Source organism: Pecten maximus, chromosome 11 (assembly GCF_902652985.1).
Source record: "Pecten maximus chromosome 11, xPecMax1.1, whole genome shotgun sequence".
Lineage (NCBI taxonomy): Eukaryota > Metazoa > Mollusca > Bivalvia > Pectinida > Pectinidae > Pecten > Pecten maximus.
This window is the reverse complement of record NC_047025.1, coordinates 32,449,982-32,470,326: the sequence shown is the minus strand read 5'-3', so window position 1 is coordinate 32,470,326 and position 20,345 is coordinate 32,449,982. Positions and strand designations below refer to the sequence as shown.

General features: G+C 37.1%; 1 protein-coding gene across 2 annotated transcripts; it reads right to left on the bottom strand.

Moving 5' to 3' along the window:
* Window positions 1–412: 412 nt before the first annotated feature.
* On the bottom strand, window positions 413–20,101 carry LOC117338392 (pyruvate dehydrogenase phosphatase regulatory subunit, mitochondrial-like). Of its 2 annotated transcripts, none has more exons than XM_033899738.1 (18): window positions 19,979–20,101; window positions 19,204–19,472; window positions 16,356–16,483; window positions 15,463–15,544; window positions 15,176–15,257; window positions 14,679–14,760; window positions 13,945–14,066; window positions 13,381–13,495; window positions 12,442–12,594; window positions 11,840–11,964; window positions 8,002–8,194; window positions 7,169–7,318; window positions 6,496–6,638; window positions 5,864–6,012; window positions 3,832–4,039; window positions 3,428–3,517; window positions 2,707–2,886; window positions 413–2,323 (listed from the first exon to the last, which is right to left on the bottom strand). In XM_033899738.1, exons 2-18 carry the CDS (start codon window positions 19,455–19,457, stop codon window positions 1,916–1,918), a joined length of 2,664 nt encoding a protein of 887 aa, XP_033755629.1. In that variant the 5' UTR covers window positions 19,458–19,472; window positions 19,979–20,101; the 3' UTR covers window positions 413–1,915. The 2 variants fall into 2 exon arrangements, with proteins under 2 accessions (XP_033755629.1, XP_033755630.1); XM_033899739.1 differs by having other exon boundaries at window positions 19,204–19,558; window positions 19,979–20,064.
* Window positions 20,102–20,345: the final 244 nt, after the last annotated feature.

The following is a 20,345-nucleotide window of genomic DNA, read 5'->3' as shown; positions in this document are numbered from 1 at the left end:
ATGTGTCAAAATTGATGAAATTATCAATTTGAGACGTGGTTACGCTACATACGATGGTGATATTACGCTATTGTGAGTGACGTCGTAGTTCGTGTGAGCTGTCTTTTCCCTACTCCAGTAAACAATGTATTGTCCTTACCTAAAATCGAGATTCACATGTGAAGTTTGGGATGCTATTTTTTTCTCTTACAATGTTAACCCTTGTATGTAACTAATATTGGCGTAACATCAATGCAAGACAGTGTTGGCGTGACGTGGCGTCATAGTATTTGCTGAGAACGTACAAAGATGATGTGTAGTTTGTCTCAACTCAAATCGGTCAAATAGTGGATTTCCGTCTCCAGGGTAAGAGAACATGTTTCCTCTACTTATATTTAATAAAAGACAAAAAGGAAAAAATCAGAACAAATAAAATGACCAGAGTGTTTTAATATATTTTTCATTCTTATATTAATTGACATACAAGATCAATAAGTAAATTAAATTAGAATGTGAAACCCTGACATTTCCATTATTTGCTTCTTCATTTATACAATCTTTAGGCATTTTATTTCCAGTATTGTACTCTACAGGCTATACCGATTTCACTAATACTTGTATGTTTTTAGGACTGTATTGTACAGCAAGGCAGATATCAATACAATTAGATCAATCAACGAGACAAATAAAACAAATCCTCCTACTTCGTAACTAATTAGGTTTGAACAAATCAATAGTATATGTACACTATATATTTACAAGAAATACCATTAACAAATGCAACAACAGGCTAAAACTCCACAGACAGGAAAGTTCATACCATGTAGTCGGATTACTTTCTCGGGTCAACATTTTCTTGATTTTCATTTGATATAAAGCATTAAATCCTTACGTATTAAAATTCCGCAATATCGCATTTTGAAGTGTTGATACAATATATAATACAACCTGCAAGATCAATTGTATTATTGTCAAAATAATGACTGGCGGATAGTATTTACCAATGTCAATATTTCACATATTAGATAAATAGCGAAGAATAGCATCCCCTCGAAAATAATGGTCTATACAGTATGTCCCAACTCAATAACAAAAGAAAGCACCTGTAGGTAGAACGTATGTTACAGTATAACACACTCAATGTGCATCTCTATTCCTGAGACAAGTACTGCATATCTAGTATTTTAGTAAAACATCAAGTTAAGTGGAACTCTGTATAATATTCAATTTAACCTAGGATGGCACTAATGTTTTAATTGATCATTGTGTTACCCGTATCTGAGTAAATCCCACGTGACATTTTCATTGGTCAGTAACATGATCATCATGTAATACTGATATTCTTTAACAATAAATTTGTAATTGCATAATTGTATTCTAACAGGTGATAAGCATTTGCATGGTAGCATTTTCAAGAAAAAGATTTGGTTTCGCAAACATCGTTGATTGTGAGTGAAAAACAAATTAAAATTCACAACAAGTAGCTATTCTGCATTTCAATCTAGCATTTGAGTTTTAATATCCATGTATACCCAAAGTTTTTTTCTCAATACTAAAAATGTAAATGCATCAACAAAATTCAGCTTCAAGAAATACATGAATTACTTGTGCATTTCTAAAAAAAAATTCTTTGTTCAAAAATGACACCCATATGTACACAAACATTTTATCACGAAAGACACCAATACATATACATTGAAACTTTATCTTTAATGAGAATTGAAACGGCTCCTGAAACTGTTCTAGTGTTCTACATATGTTTTTCAATAAAATAAAGTTCTTTTAGAGTCACTGGTGCATTAACAAATTTCGATGATTCTGCAGTGATGTTCAGGTATAGTTGAGGTGACCATCTATTCCTACAGATGGACTGTTCCACTTGATAAAAACCTTACAGCTATTAGAGAATCAAAGCTACACCGGAATCAAACGCTGTTTATTTATTCATGGATGGGACAGGGATGAAGGCCGGTTCTGGGGTTGAGTATGCTTCCTTGGGTGTGTAGAGACGCACTTTGGCTTCAAACATCCGGCCACCAATGGCTATTTCATACTTCGCATTTCTGTCCAACACAAACTGGTTCATGTTCTTGTATAAAACACTCTTTCCCTGTTCGTCATAATCTCTAATGAAACCAAGACACACCATCTTATCTAGCTTGAATCCGTAGCCACTGGATGTTGTGGTACCAGAGAACTTGCCGTTACGGTAGATTGGTTCTCCTCCCCATGGCCACACGTCCGTGTCGACATTGAAGTCCTCCAGTAGGAACTGAACAAACCTCTGACTAATTCCCTCCTCCTTCTGCTTAAGTAAAGCCTCCTTCCCGATGAAGTCTCCCGCCTAAAAGAAAAACTTCCTTTATTATTCATCCTCATGAAGTTGTCAAACTTTCAATAGTGATTTATTTTCACTACAACATAAAACCTTCTTAAAGAAACCCAGCAAATTCAAAACAAAAACAATCCGTTAGCATGGACGTTGCCATTGAAATTAAAAGTAGCAAGAAGCAAGAACACATATGTTATATCCAAATACAACACTGAATCGACCCTATAGGAGAAACATGTGTGCTTATAATTAAAAAAAAACATTTTCGCTGCAGTTATTCTGTCAATAGTTACTACTGTTCTTTCAAAATTATACCAATTCTGATATGATATAAATGAATGTTAGAAATATCTTCTAAATATAAATCTGTTCGAAAGAATCTACATGTATCTTACATCAAGTTTGACCCTGAAGTCACGGCCGCACTCAAGGGGTGTGGTGTGGGTTGTGAGATCGTTTCCCCAGTAGGCATAGAATTTCTCAATACGCAACATTTTCAGAGCGTAGTACCCAGCGTGTCGGATTCCGTAGTCTTTCCCTGCTGACATCAGTGTGTCGTACACGTGGAGTGCATACTATGAATAGAATATCATTAGACGAAAAGATAAATCAAGCAATTATTAGTGAAAAGAGGATAACTTCTGGTATGTATATTGAAGATTATAAACTATCACAACTTGAAGTCTTGTCCAAGTTATTTGAAATCCAGTGACCTATATTCCTTAGAAGAAAGCTTTTCACCAGTGGTACAAGTTACTTTGGTAATAGATCTCCATGACTGATAAATGAAGCTTCGCGCTGAACATAAATTATAATATGTACATATGTAATCATATACAAGTAATCAAATTTCTATGTAAATCGGACAATTTCCATAATACAGTTCCTCAAATATATACAGAATAACATCATTGTGTCTTACGATATGGCTTCTAATGAAAGATGTTTAAATATCCAATGTAGATTTTTGACAGTGGTACATTACTCTTCGGTACTGGGTCCCCGTTGACGTGTAGGGTTTTAATGTTTCTGAGAACGATGTCCAATTGTGGAAATTACCGTCGATATTAGATGGAACAACATTTTACATACAAATATACAAGGGATGGAATTTACCTCTGAGGGAACATAGAGAATAAATCCATCCTCTCCACCGTGTGTAAGTCTCATGGCCCGAATATCACTGGCAAACCCAACGTTTATCACCTACATAAAAAGGTAAAAGGCTTTCAATTTACTAAATAATAAACTAGATAATAATAAACTACAAAATAAAAACATAGAAAGTGATTTTGGACATCAGCGTTACACTTGAAAGCAACAAAAATGTTTACTAAACTTCAATGAGATAACAGAAATAAATTTTACAGCGGGGCCAATAGCTTCACAAACAAAACTGTAGGTGTCTTTACCTCAATAGACATCATGCAATATTAATCGATCACAAACAAACTGTATTATCTGATGAATTGATCTAGTCCTGACTTATCATCCGTGTAGATAGGTTACAAAGTACATACCTTGCATGTCATAGGTTTGAAATCCTTTAGAGTGGTAGAGATGTCGGTGACATCAGCCAGTAGTTGTTGGGCATGTGGACCTATTACGTTTATCCCAGCGTACGCTGATGTGATATCTCGGATTTGTACTGAGCCGTCGTCGGGCTGGAACCGCTGCAGCCAAGCTAAGGACCTGGTCTGCTGGGACGCCGGGGATATTATGAAAAAACTGAGTGAGCAAGGAAAAAGAAAAGTAATATCACAAAGGTAATATTCAAGAATACAACACAAAACATACTGAACAAGTCATACAAAACATCATTATCTGTATATTTTCTTTCATAGGAATTAGGAAGAGTGAAGTCGCCGAGATGGAAAAATGCTAATGGGCCTACAGTAGAGACGATGAAGCAAGGTGAAAGCAATGGAGTTGGAGAGTAAGTGGCATGGACCAAATGAGAGGAAGCTAATATGGACAGAGATCTTGACAATCTCAGGGCTGTTTATGATGTGATTTCAAACACAGACAAATTTCACATATGATAATTGGTGGAATATCCTACATATTACCAATGTAAACGGTCCTAAATTCGGGAACAAAAGCTTGCAAGGACTTGGACATTTCAGGACAATATCACTTATTATATGTGATGGGGAAGCTATTCTGAACAGGACGACGAATGAGTAACTTGATAGGTCGTCACAGAAGGACGGTGTTTCGATTCAGGATTATCTGGATGTATAGAGCACACAACGCGTGCTACTTTAGCTGAATAAGGAGGTAAGGTGAACCGTTGCGACCTGTCAGTTGTGTAGTTAGATCTGATGAACACATAAGCTACACAGCTTAATAGGAAAGGTACTTGACCAGTACTATATCTTGGAGAAGGTGAAAGGCATCATACGAAGCTTCTTTGAAGGAATACATCTTGCAGATAAGAATTAATTATGTTATCATTGCAGAAGCTTGTGAAGGGAATTGGGACAGGACGTACACTTTCTGTAGTGCTTTTCGTAACGACAATGCATATGATCACTGAAGAGAAGAAGGGCCCACTATCAAGAAAAAAATCACTTAGTCGCCGATAGAATATTCATGGATGATCTATAGATCACAACGACAACACATGTCAAAGCATGGTGGGTACTGACAGTTGGCGGCTACTGTATCATCGGTTAGTGTGAAGTTCAAATCAGCTAAAGGTCTTTCATGTTCATATTGTAAAAGATTAACCTTACAATAGTAGTGGGAATCGAAAGGAAGATAAACACACATCTAATAGATGGTTAGTAGTTCATCAATGCTTCTCGTCAACTTGAATGTATAGGCCAAAATGTAGCTCCCATAGACATTAGTGGTTGACGAAATCGACTGGAAAGGTAAGGCTGGTCATGACGTGGAAGATTAGAAGAAGAGTAAAGTGAAGACCGGAAGTAAGTGGTAAGCCTGCAAGGCAGTTGTTGATGCGGAGAACTGCCACCAGGACATTGTGAGGACATTGTGGGGACAGTGTGCATCGGAAGGCAAAAGATACGAAGAATTTTGGCAGTCGCCGAGATGGGGAGATGCTAATGCAGCAGAGAGGAAAATGAAGTACAAGGAAACATCAGGCAACAAGAAGAGGAAACAAGGAAAGTGAAAGCAATGAAAGTGAACGCAATGAAAACAATGAGACTTGATCACATGTCCATTGGGGAGTCAATGGGAGGTAAACTGCAACAATAACAGGTGTATTCAGGTACAATCAAATACTAACACTAGCTGACATTGCACAACTGCCTTAGTAACTCGAGCCGACAGTTTCTAAATTATTGATCAGGAATTAAGGTAATATAAATATGCAAACTACAGCATTAGATATACACAACGTGCTCAAAGGTACAGTATACACAAGCAAATCAATAAATTGGTGGTACACACAAATAAAAAGCATAAGTATTGAGTTTTATGAAAAAAAGGTACACGGTAAGTTATTGAACATACATGTAGGTTCAAAGATATAGATGGATCCCCAACACACACACTTCATTGTAGGAGGTATAAAACACTTACTGGTTGTGGTTTAGAGGTACGATGGTACAATCATTCTCATAACCTCCGTGATTGTTCTGCATGCCCGTGTGGATGATTTCTCCAACATTATCCTCAATATCATTGGAGCTCAAATATTCCAGGAAATTCAAGGCCTCTGGGCCATTGGACTGAAAATTTCATGGAAAATAACACTACAATGCTCTCAAATTAGTACATTTACAATGAGGTACTGACAATATCAATCATCTGTCACCAAGAACTAAACACTAAATATAACCGTATTTTTTCATTATTAGTAACAGTGACCCAAGTTTTGATCACAGGTGGATGAATCACAAAAGTATACAATATATGATGGTTGTTAGTAAGCATATTCAGTTTCTGGAAAACTATGTAACTACCTGTAATGGAAATCGGTGTCAGAATAATAAAAATATGTTCATAGTACGTTATTTTTTGGTTACGTACATACACTGTCTTGGAGATCCTTACCTTGACTTGGAGATCCTTACCTTGACTTGGAGATCCTTACCTTGACTTGGAGATCTACCTTGACATGGAGATACTTACCTTGACTTGGAGATCTTTACCTTGACTTGGAGATCCTTACCTTGACTTGGAGATCCTTACCTTGACTTGGAGATGCTTACCTTGACTTCAAACTTGGAGAAGGATGACATGTCTATGAGACAGACCCGTTCCTTACAAGCCAAGTACTCCTCCTTCACATTTTCAAACCATGGAGGTTTGCCATATGAACCTTTCCCTGGGTGATACTGATCAGCTGGTTCATCTGCCAATATATTTATAGTTTTAATTTAGACACATTGTATCAGATTGACAGAAATTTAAATATAATATCCTTATTTGCATGTTCTCTCTATATTCAAAACAAGAATATTGAGAAGAAAATTTTGTTTAATGTAAGTGAAGACAAATGCAATGACAAGACAGGGACATGCACCTGGGATCTCGGACACTCTAACCATTTGAACTAACTGACCACTAGCATTCAGGCCAATTCAGTTCCACTTCATTTTTTATTCCTTCCTTCAACAAAGTCCTCAACACAAAGAAACATACAAGACCCTAATACAATCTTCTGTGGGTAACTAGTTGGGCATAAATACCATATAACAAAAATGAAATGACCAGACCTTGACTCAAATCGGGGACCTCCAAACTCTAGACGGATGCTCTATTCAAGAGCTACCTGACCATTGGTGTACATGTTCAGCCAAGTCAAGTTCACTGTGAAAACTGCAATACAATATATGAATAGGAAAATAATTCCTTGAAACCAGTGACCATGACATTACTTACCCTCAGGTCTTGCAAAGTAGATAGGTCGTTCATATGCGTTGGTTTCTCCAAAGCATGCCCCATCTACCTCCAGTCTGGTGTGTAGGGGTGAGGTTCTCAGTTTACGTCCAGTCTCCCAATATTCATATGGGAACCTCATTGCATACAGTGCTGATTATCCAAATAAAGGAAGGTGACAAACTAATTTTCTTTATTTTAATTTCATCTGCTTCAATCCTTAGAGGTCAATTGTTGTTATGTACCAGTAATAACAAGTAAGAAATGATAATACCAGCATTTCACATGGGACTTCCATAGATATACATTGGTAGATTCCCCCTTGTATAATGTATCTGTAAAGTGGTCAAATGTAACCACTGGATGCTTGACATGTTGATACCAAAGTCAAATTAACTTGTTGCATATAATAATCTAATAGTATCCATTTATTTAACCTTTAATGAGGGGATCATAAGATATTTTATATATAAGGTTTTTTCCTTCTAAAAGTGGTACAAATAGGTGGTGGTCTTGTAGTCATTAGCCTTCATCATTCAACACCAAAACATTGGACCTATGCCCAATAAGTACATATCTATAGAGTTTAAAATATATTTTCTATAGGCAAAGAAATAAACAGCAATTTTTCAAATTTCATTCATGCATTAATTAATCACTTATATTATAATAATCGTACAATTTATTGCAACTATGAAGAAAATGAAATATTTAAAATCAACGTTGATTTTGTAAGAGAATGGTGTATTTTGGCATTTATTGATTATTTTTCTAACCATATATTTACAAGTGCAAGTGACATATATATTACCAAAAAAAATACAAAGGAGTCTTACCAATGGTTTCCTTAACTCTCTCCTTGAGGAACTTTTTGTTGCTATGGTGAGGAACATATCTGAGGATGTCATGCTCTGCCAGGTTGATGCTTGGCTCACCGTCAATAATCCATTCTGTGAGATGTTTTCCTATCCCACCAGAGCCAACCACACCCATGGAGTTCATACCTGCTGCTACGAAGTAGTTCTTCACCTGATCAACATAGTTTATTCTAAGTACATGACTCTGATACAAACAACCAGGAAGGGAGTATGTCATAACTATTTCAGTTTACATAGATATCTGTTTGCTGGTGAAGCTAGTTTACTGTAAACAAGAGGCCCAGGGGCCTTAACGGTCATCTGACTCTAAATCAAAACCCTAATATTATTGTAGTATGCATTCTCTGTAGCAAGTATATAGTGGCACTGTTGGCCATGGTGGCCATCTTGGATTTCTGACGGACCCAATAAATACTAACACTTGGTCTGGACCATCTAAGGATAATTTCTGGTAAGTTAGAGCTGAATCCCACTGGTGGAATTTGAGAAGAAGTTTGAAATAGGTGTTGTTCAGGAAAACCATGATTGCGCAATCATGTTACAAAATGGCCGCCATTGCTGCCATGTCAAAGTTTTTACGAGACCGAAAAAATAACAAAACACTTTGTTGGCCCTCCTTCCTTAACATCCTCACCAATTTCAAGCTCAATGGCACCAGTGGAACTGAAGAAGAAGTTTAAAATGTGTTTTCAAGATGGCTGCCATGGTGGCCATCTTGGATTTCAGACCAATCTAAAAAATAACAACACTTGGTCGGGATCATATCAGGATCATTTCTGGCAAGTTTCAGCTCAATAGCACTGGTGGAACTTGAGAAGAAGTTTAAAATGTGTTTTTTAAGATGGCGGCCTCAGCGGCCATCTTGGATTTCGGACCGACCCGAAAAATAACAACACTTGGTCGGGATCATATCAGGATCATTTCAGGCAAGTTTCAGCTCAATGGCACTGGTGGAACTTGAGAAGAAGTTTAAAATGTGATTTTCAAGATGGCGGCCTCAGCGGCCATATTGGATTACGGACTGACCGGAAAAATAACTACACTTGGTCGGGATCATATCAGGATCATTTCAGGCAAGTTTCAGCTCAATAGCACTGGTGAAACTTGAGAAGAAGTTTAAAATGTGTTTTTCAAGATGGCGGCTATGGCGGCCATCTTGGATTTCGGACCGACCCGAAAAAAAACAACACTTGGTCGGGATCATATCAGGATAATTTCAGGCAAGTTTCAGCTCAATGGCACCAGTGGAACTTGAGAAGAAGTTTAAAATGTGTTTTTCAAGATGGCGGCTATGGCGGCCATCTTGGATTTCGGACCGACCCGAAAAATAACAACACTTGGTCGGGATCATTTCAGGATCATTTCAGGCAAGTTTCAGCTCAATGGCACCAGTGGAACTTGAGAAGAAGTTTAAAATGTGTTTTTCAAGATGGCGGCTATGGCGGCCATCTTGGATTTCGGACCGACCCGAAAAATAACAACACTTGGTCGGGATCATCTCAGGATCATTTCAGGCAAGTTTCAGCTCAATGGCACCAGTGGAACTTGAGAAGAAGTTTAAAATGTGTTTTTCAAGATGGCGGCTATGGCGGCCATCTTGGATTTCGGACCGACCCGAAAAATAACAACACTTGGTCGGGATCATTTCAGGATCATTTCAGGCAAGTTTCAGCTCAATGGCACCAGTGGAACTTGAGAAGAAGTTTAAAATGTGTTTTTCAAGATGGCGGCTATGGCGGCCATCTTGGATTTCGGACCGACCCGAAAAATAACAACACTTGGTCGGGATCATCTCAGGATCATTTCAGGCAAGTTTCAGCTCAATGGCACCAGTGGAACTTGAGAAGAAGTTTAAAATGTGTTTTTCAAGATGGCGGCTATGGCGGCCATCTTGGATTTCGGACCGACCCGAAAAATAACAACACTTGGTCGGGATCATCTCAGGATCATTTCAGGCAAGTTTCAGCTCAATGGCACCAGTGGAACTTGAGAAGAAGTTTAAAATGTGTTTTTCAAGATGGCGGCTATGGCGGCCATCTTGGATTTCGGACCGACCCGAAAAATAACAACACTTGGTCGGGATCATCTCAGGATCATTTCAGGCAAGTTTCAGCTCAATGGCACCAGTGGAACTTGAGAAGAAGTTTAAAATGTGTTTTTCAAGATGGCGGCTATGGCGGCCATCTTGGATTTCGGACCGACCCGAAAAATAACAACACTTGGTCGGGATCATCTCAGGATCATTTCAGGCAAGTTTCAGCTCAATGGCACCAGTGGAACTTGAGAAGAAGTTTAAAATGTGTTTTTCAAGATGGCGGCTATGGCGGCCATCTTGGATTTCGGACCGACCCGAAAAATAACAACACTTGGTCGGGATCATCTCAGGATCATTTCAGGCAAGTTTCAGCTCAATGGCACCAGTGGAACTTGAGAAGAAGTTTAAAATGTGTTTTTCAAGATGGCGGCTATGGCGGCCATCTTGGATTTCGGACCGACCCGAAAAATAACAACACTTGGTCGGGATCATCTCAGGATCATTTCAGGCAAGTTTCAGCCCAACAGCACTGGTGGAACTTGAGAAGAAGTTTAAAATGTGTTTTCAAAATGGCGGCTATGGCGGCCATCTTGGATTTCGGACTGACCCGAAAAATAACAACACTTGGTCAGGACCATCTCAGGATCATTTCAGGCAAGTTTCAGCTTAATCCCACTGGTGGAACTTGAGAAGAAGATTGAAATGTGAAAAGTTTACGCACGGCGGACGGCGGACGGCGCACGGCAGACGGCGCACGACGACGGACGAAGCATGATGACTATAGGTCATCCTGACCCTTCGGGTCAGATGACCTAAAAACTAGCCAAGGAATTTCACCCAAATTGTGTAGATTATAATATTGTTGTGACTATGTAAGGGACATAAAATTTACTTTTTTTAATCTGAAGGGACAGCAGTACCATTTGAAATATTCCTCTGAACACAATATCATAATCATGGCTATTTTTATTCATCATGATCCAAACGATTGGACCAGTTGGACCAGAGTTGTTCCTTTGTAAAATAAGGTCAGACCTAGTGATCTTATATTGTTTTCTGATCAGCCTTGACAAAGACTTTCACTGTTTTAATACCTACAGGTCTTTTTAAAATGTTTGTCTGAAATATCAACATTTAAACAAGAAGCCCGGGCCCCGCTTGCGCAAAACATCTCAAACTGAGCAAAATCTCAAACTCAAATCGATCTCAAATCCTTGAGATTTTTCTCACTTGAGATTTTCTCAAATATGGCTTTCACGAAAAATCTCAACTCAGTTTGAGCCCTTAACAGTCACCTAAGTTCTGATGTGTTACTTAACCAACATTGAATACATCTCAGTCCTGTGACCTTGAAAGTAAGTCAAGGTCATCAATTTGAACAAACTTGGTAGCCATTTATCCCAGTATGCTACTGTCCCAAAATCAGGACTCTGTGCCTCCTAGTTATTGAGAAGTCAAAAATGGATGGATGATGGGCAGATGACACACGGTAATGGACAAAAGGTGATTTCAATAGGTCTAAAAAATGATGAATTGGCTTTTACTTATTAATAAACCAGGCCCCTGAACTCTATGTCATCAACACTTTGAAATATGTACTAGCAACAAAATACATATAGGTACCTATAAATTTATAGCAATATGTTGATATGACATGGTTCAGGTATAATACAGACCTTGACAGTAATCAAATTTAATGAATTATAAACCTCATTTAATGAGGAAAGTACTCATTACCTGGCACTTCCTTAATGTTCCTACCTCAGGTGATTCACCTAGATTCCAGTGGCCGTCTGGAGTAAAACTTTCTGGGCCATTCACCAAATGCCTCACTTCAGCCGTCTCCATGCAAGGGAAGCGATGCAGAATCGGGTCCAAAAGTACCTCTGTTATTGTAGAAACAAACCACTCGTATTCAGTTTAACATTCTAAATAAAAATTCAAAGGGCTTTATTTGCGCTTAAGATCATTATCTTTATTGAGAATTAGGCTACACATTAAGCATACAAGTAGAAGAATTACTCGGTGTAAATAAGTCTTTGTAAAATACATTTCAAAGGCTTTTGATACAGTGTATAATCATATCTTGGTACTTTTTCCTAAATGTTTTCCATGTTAAATATCAAATATGCATTGTATACAATGTACATGTACCTGGTCAATGATCAGAAGTAATAGTAACAGTACTGACAATATGGCAAATTTTTGAAGGAATCCTGTAACAACCCCGTTATCTAGACAAAAACCTCATATTACTAAGAAAACACAGGGTAAAATAGCTTGTCTGCATGTCCTGTGATCAAACCACAAAACATCAAACAACTGATCTATTACTACAGCTGGCTAAATGTATCAATTCTTACGGAAATGATCCCAGTCCTCAGGAAGAAGCTGAAATTCAAATTTATCTGGAATTCCATTATGGAACACTGGTTTGCCTCTGGGTTCAAACCCTCCAGCCAGTAAACCTCCACTCCACTCCCGGGCGTAAATTCCTCCGTCAAAATCTCTGACAACTGACATGAAATAAAGGACAAATGATATTATGGATTAGAGTATATGGTATGGTCTTTGTAACCATGCACACTTTAGCATTCATTAAAGGTCAGAGTACATATATATCTTTCTACCCAGTGTTGTTCCTCTCTCAGACCATTGTTTAAGTGTGCTTATTGATGGATAAATATATTATCATATCACTAAAATGATATATCTGAACTTTCGGTCTTTTGATTGGCTGAGACTTTTCTTGTGTGCTTTGTGACATATGACCTTTTGTTGATATCATCAGGATTCATGTTCAAGTTGTGACTTACAGATTGTTATGGAAACTAAATATGTCACTATGTCTGACACAGGTAAGCTCTTCCCATTTGTTGGAAATATTCATAATTGATATATTATGACTTGTCCAACCAGAAATTATCTTAGGAAGTGACTGATAGAAACTGTATCTGCCACACAGAATGCATTTCTGTCACAATTAGAGGTCCTATATACTGCAGTCAACATATGTCTCTTAGAAACGTCCAAACGGTATGTTGTTATCCAACAACGTTAACCACTCATTGTTTAACCTCTGAAGGCTAGAAATATAGATATTTTAAGCATATGGAGTTAACTTTCACATCATGTTTTTTACTTTTAATGCAGCTAATATACAATGAAATATCACTTGTGAAGAATTTTGAAACAAAAAATCTCCATTACATTTGTAGTATGATTGCCCAATTACAAGATTGGCATCCGATGAAATATACAAAAGCCATGTACAATAGCAAATCAAAGAGAGTGACTCTCACCAGGCATCAAAGGGTCCAGTCCTTTTATAGGTGCCGTAACCAGGTAGAAATGTTCGTTAGGATGAAGAGGAATTTTCACATTTGGTTCAGACAATGTCCCCACCTCTCTTGCCCACTGTCAACACATCGATATAAGTGCATGATGTAAATATTTATGGTGAGAGCATGTATGGATTCCGATTACTGAAAATGAATCAAATACTCTCAAGACAAATGTGGTCTGGTTTTGACATTAATATGTGGCCAGCTCATTCATTTCACATTGAAAAGTTGTGCATACAGCTAATTCAAAACCTTATTGGATGTCTTCATGATTCCAATCAGACTGCATGCCTCTGTAGCATTGTAGTAAAATTATCACAAACATTCAATTAGACTGACAATTATTGGTCGACTTTATATACATTTTCATCCCATTCATTGTTGAATAGTGAACTGTTATGCTGGAGAAAGAATGCATGTTTTCAAATCTTGCAAACAAAGTTTTCAATCACACTTTGCATTTAAATATTTCTTTCTTTTTTGTACATAAGGGGCCATTAACAAAGTAAAATACAGACTTACCAGGCCAGCACAGTTGACAAAGTATTCACAGTTGATATCACCGTGGGATGTGGTCACATGAGATACACGCCCATTCTTGGTGTGAATTTGGTCTATTTTCACTCCCTCCAAGATCTTTACTCCTGTAGAATAGATGTTTGTTAAAATTTAAAAGCATGTACCAAATATACCTCTCTATTTCTACCACAATAGGTGGGCATTGTTCAACTCCCAAGGTGTCAATGAATTATGACGACTATTGTATAAACATACAGTTAATGCGTTTTGATTGGCTGGCACTGTGAACTTTGACTGGGACTACTTTTTATTCACGTGATTCATGGTGTTTAGATTGGCTGACATAATGCTGCTTCACCCGGATGTGGAAATGATAACACGCAGAACACAAAACTGGTCAATTAATCCTCAGAATAGCTTTCTTTATTGTGGTAGAAACAGGTCACACAAACTCATGGTTGTTGTATATTGTATTTCTATCACTCTTGTTATTTATTGTTCAAAAGTTACAAAAAACACTCGCTAAAGCTCATGTTTTTTGTAACTTTTTAAAAATAACTAACTCAAATAAAGAAATACCATATACAACAACCAATGGTTGTGTAGCTTTTATATATCCAATACAAAAGGGACGTTATTGTATGGTTGTCACCTCATGTTCAAGTCAAAACTCTTTCACCCATTATAAATCACATTGCTACTCTTCATTCAGATTTAGACCTTTTTTGGTCCAGTACCTTTCCCCCTAGCGATGGAGGTGTAAGCTGACACAAGATCTGGCGGGGTGAGAGCTCCATCTCCTGGCACCCAAAGCGCCCCCTGGTGATCACATAAATAAACAGAAGTGTATATAAGGTTTTCAAATTGGCTTAGAATTGATGCTTGTTCTTATATTTAAGCGATTCAAATTTCTGTGATAAACAAGATATCCATATTTCATTTGCATCCTTTGTCAGCACAGGATGTCAATCTTATGAAACATGGGATTCCCTTCCATAGGAGTAAGGAATATTTTTTCCCACCTAAAAATGGGTTGTATCATTTAAATAAATATTCTTTTTCTTTTCTTAAACATATGCTACTCATGTTTAAGAGATACATTTGCATGAAAAAATAGTTTTTACACTTGAAGTAACATGTGCGTTATTTTGCAAGAGCTGGTATTCATAATCAACACAAGAGGTCCAGAGGGCATTTGTTGTCTATAATGCCAAATATTAAAATTTGAACTAACCTTCAAATCATCGGTTCTGACCCAAGGACACAGCTTTCCTGCCTCTTCTGGTGAGATCATATGGGACTCAATACCTGTGGCTCTGTAAAGATATGTCATTTTGTGGTTCCATCAGCCATGAAAGTTCAATTTATACACTTTAAAAAAATAATGATACCTAAACATAACTTTAAATATTATAATTTCATTTTTTCTAATTGAAAGTAAGATTTGCAACATACTGGGCAAAAATATTTTGATTTTTAATATCACTGTATAACTACTGGTATATGCATGACAATACTCACAATGCAATATCATTTTTTCTCTGCAGAAATGTCAATCTATCTTTTGTCTGTGCCACAAAAACACTGCCACATTCTTTCCATCCTGAAAATAGATACATATGTATATATTCATAAGTTGTGTCTCATTTTGTCAGCAGGACAATCAATGTTACCATTTTGATACTGTTTATCGACAACTACATGTCTTGACTATGACGTACATTTGTCTGGTAATTTGGCAATGAGGTAACGATACATGTATTGCAATTGAGTCTATGACATTTGTCCAATAACACATTCAGAGATTGTCTGCAATGTCCAATAAGGCATATGAATAAAGATATCTTAGTTCCCAAAATTTGTCCAGCAGGATATTGAGATTGATAGAATCGTTCACCCCCTTGGGGATGAGACAGTGGGATCTCAACCCGAGGGGGAAGATTCTAAGTTGGCAAGCCTTGTGTTTGGCAGCTTAAGAATCTTACCCGGAGGTTTGAGATACCCTTGTCTCATTCCCAAGGGGGTGAATGATTATTTTTCTCTTATCCTGTTTACCCTCTTATGTATCTAATATTGCTGTTACATCAATGCAAGATAATGTTGAGGTGACAAAATTGAATTGTTGGCGTCAAATCATTGTACTGTTCCCAGGATGTCATGCGATTGTTGAGAACATGCACAGAGCATATGTAGCTTGTCTCAAACCTAGGGTGAGATTAGAAAATCTCATTCTGGTAAAATTGTGGATATCCCTGTCCAGGGTAAGAGAAAAAGATATCTGAGTCCATGACAATCATCCAGTAAGGTACAGAGATAGAGATATCCTGAGTCTATGACATTTGTCCAGTATGACACAGATATCGGACTCCATGACATGTATGTCCACTGTACAGCATTCAGGACAAGATCCTTACCCACTCCATGACTTTTATCTAACTGTTTGTACAGTTGTCTACTGTAGGCCACGAGCTGTGACCCCTCCACCTCATCTTTAGCCTGGCCCACCATTCCAGCTGAATGCCAAGTAGTGCCACATGTCAGTCTGTCAAAACAATGGGAGGAAAATAAGTAAATAAGACAAAAATAATCAATAAACTCGATCATGCTTAAAGTGTGGTCAGAAAAAAAGAAACCTAATGCATCACAACAGTAGAAAACAACAGGTAACTCATTGTAACAGTATGTGTAGAAAGCATCAGGTAACCCATAGTAACAGTATGTGTAGAAAGCAACAGGTAACACATTGTAACAGTATGTGTAGAAAGCAACAGGTAACCCATAGTAACATAATATATAGAACGCAACAGGTAACACATTGTTACAGTATGTGTAGAAAGCAACTGGTAACAAATAGAAACAATGTGTTTAGAAGGCAACAGGTAACCAATAGTAACCTTATGTCTAGAGAGCAACAGGTAACTCCAAGTAATAGTATGTGTAGAGCAACAGGTAACACACTGTAACAGTATGTGTAGAAAGCAACAGGTAACCCATTGTAAAAGCATATGTAGAAAGCAACATGTAACCAATAGTAACAGTATGTGAAGAAAGCAACAGGTAACCCCAAGTAACAGTATGTGTAGAAAGCAACAGGTAACCCCAAGTAACAGTATGTGTAGAGTAACAGGTAACACATTGTAACAGTATGTGTAGAAAGTAGCAGGTAACCCATTGTAACAGTATGTGTAGAAAGCAACAGGTAACCCATAGTAACATAATATATAGAATGCAACAGGTAACACATTGTTACAGTATGTGTAGAAAGCAACAGGTAGCCCATAGTAACAGTATGTGTAGAAAGCAACAGGTAACCCCAAGTAACAGTATGTGTAGAGCAACAGGTAACACAATGTAACAGTATGTGTAGAAAGCAACAGGTAACCAATAGTAACAGTATGTGTAGAAAGTAACAGGTAACCCCAAGTAACAGTATGTGTAGAGCAACAGGTAACACACTGTAACAGTATGTGTAGAAAGCAACAGGTAACCCATAGTAACAGTATGTGTAGAAAGCAACAGGTAACCCATAGTAACAGTATGTGTAGAAAGTAACAGGTAACCCCAAGTGACAGTATGTGTAGAAAGTAACAGGTAACCCATTGTAACAGTATGTGTAAAAAGCAACAGGTAACCCATAGAAACAGCATATGTTGAAAGTAACAAGTAACTAAGTAACAGTTTTTGAAGAAACTAACAGGTAACACAATGTAACAGTTTGTGTAGAAAGTAACAGGTAACCCCAAGTAACAGTATGTGTAGAAAGTAACAGGTAACCAATAGAAACAGCATATGTAGAAAGCAACAGGTAACCCATAGTAACAGTATGTGTAGAAAGAAACTGGTAACCAATAGTAACAGTATGTGTATAAAGTAACAGGTAACCAATAGTAACAGTATGTGTTTAAAAACAACAGGTACCCCAAGTAACAGTATTTTTTAGAAAGTAACCAGTAACCAATAGTAACAGTATGTGTAGAAAGTAACCTGTAACCAATAGTAACAGTATGTGTAGAAAGTAACCGGTAACCAATAGTAACAGTATGTGTAGAAAGTAACAGGTAACCCATAGTAACAGTATATGTAGAAAGTAACAAGTAACCCATAGTAACAGTATGTGTAGAAAGCAACAGGTAACCCCAAGTAACAGTATGTGTAGAAAGCAACAGGTAACCCATTGTAACAGTATATGCATAGAAAGAAACAAGTAACCAATAGTAACAGTATGAGTAAAAAGTAACTGGTAACCAATAGTAACAGTATGTGTATAAAGTAACAGGTAACCCCAAGTAACAGTATGTGTAGAAAGTAACAGGTAACCAATAGTAACAGTATGTGTAGAAAGTAACAAGTAACCCATAGTAACAGTATGTTTAGAAAGCAACAAGTAACCCATAGTAACAGCATATGTAGAAAGCAACAGGTAACCCATCATTTAAGTGACAGTATGCATATCCTGGCTTACATGTAATTTATTACATAATCATGTTAAACTGTGCATAACTTCGTTAAACTGCACCCTGTCATGTTCATAAACATGATTAAGTTATTACTACACCTTAAAACAGACAATTTATTAAGTTATCAAAACACAGCGAATACTATTGTGAAAATAAATCATATATGTTTCCTGTCTAGCTGTATACGGAATCAAGTTCAATGATCAAGTGCAGCACTACTGAACAGATGTAGAGACAAGTTTGTGCTGTGGTTATTTTAGATATTAAACTGTGTGATAACTGTGCTGCCTCTATCCTGGTACGAAGTGTTATCATCTGTCTATTTTATCTGTATGAATCAACAACCTCTGAGTTATAGAACAGACCTCCATAAATAATCTGCTGAGTATAGGCACAAACTGCAACTTATTGAATAACAATGTTGTTTTGACACTACACTACAGGTACGATATACAGGTAACACTTGCATCAGTTATCTGTACCTGACAATCCTCACGCCCTATATATATACTTAGTATATGGCTCAAGGCCAGTTCCTAAAAATTCTTTCACATATATCAAGTCTAAAGTTCAAAATATGCTACAAAAGTTATACAACACAGATAGACTTATACAGTAACCATGGTATGATCAGGAATCTCATTAAATCCAGAACTTTACCAAAGTAGAGTATACAATAATGGATTATGGGTAAAATATATATTTTACATCCTAGAATGTGTCAATTCATGAAGAAAAGTGATCTCACTTGAGTCAATTAATAGTTATTTACTTATATTGAGAGTTATTACTACTATGATTTTACCTGCCCTGCTCCAGTAATACAACATCGGTCCAGCCCCGTTCGGCCAGATGGTAGGCAATGGATGTCCCGAGAACACCCCCACCAAGGATGACCACTCTGGCACTGGACGGCACCTTGACCGATGGTCCATTGTTTTCATTACCAGTTACAGTTCCCTCACTGTATTGCCTGCTGGTGGTGGTCCAGAGTCCTCGTTGTACAGGTGACCTGAGCCCACGGCCCAGACCTCTCAAGATCCCACTCACTAACGCCATAATATCTTCTTGTGTCTGATATAATTGGTTAGACTTTTCTTAACAGTGGCATTTACTCATATGCTTTCTTTTTTTGGGCAGCTTTTACAGAAAACCAAGTACTTCTAATACACACAAAATGTACACCTTCAAACTGAATCATTAAACAAATATAAGAGATCGTTTTACATTTTGCAATTTAATTCTATTCACACTTTAAGGTTTTATTAAGGATTTAACCTGAGTAAGCAAATTTTCCAACTTTTAGTCAACTCAAAAAAAAAAGGTAAAAAAAACAACAAAATATGGATGAATTAGTGAAACATACATTTCACTTTAAATGAATTTCAATTATATAATTATCAGATATCTTCTGAAGAAGTAATAAAATTTAGCAGTCAGAAATGTATCTCTATATCAAATCAATGTCAACATACATGGCAATTTGTATGTACATCATAAATTGATATGTCAAGAATTCTTCATAATTCATTAATGATACACAAATATCAATAAACTTATAAAGGTAACAGTATACTTACCCGTAGTCTGTTTTTCCCTCACTGTAGGTTTGACATACTACAGCTCAGTATTGGGGACAGCGGTGCTTGACAAACAAATACCTAAAGCTCTCTACTGATATCAAGGACATCAGGATATGATGGGACCTATATCACACACACGTTTACATTATACCTATCAGTCCCCTATGTTGACCTCAAATTACATGACAGAGAGAGTTCAACTTTTCTCTCATGGGTACCGTACTGTTATTGATATTATCCTTTAAGTGTGCTACTATTAAGTCTTTTTATGTGAGATAATGAGTTCAATCTCTGTTAATCTAATTATATCTTTTGTTTGCCATTCTAAATCACATTTCGATGATTATTAGTTCATACAAGTTGA

Bases quoted from the DNA above. Each gene is read 5' to 3' on its own strand.
- LOC117338392 (XM_033899738.1), bottom strand. From the start codon at position 19,457: ATGGCGTTAGTGAGTGGGATCTTGAGAGGTCTGGGCCGTGGGCTCAGG. The intron at 14,761-15,175 runs GTTAGTTCAAAT...TGTGATCACCAG, and splicing joins TCAGAACCGATGATTTGAAG to GGGGCGCTTTGGGTGCCAGG. The intron at 11,965-12,441 runs GTAAGAATTGAT...CTACAATAACAG, and splicing joins TGAGGACTGGGATCATTTCC to AGGTACTTTTGGACCCGATT.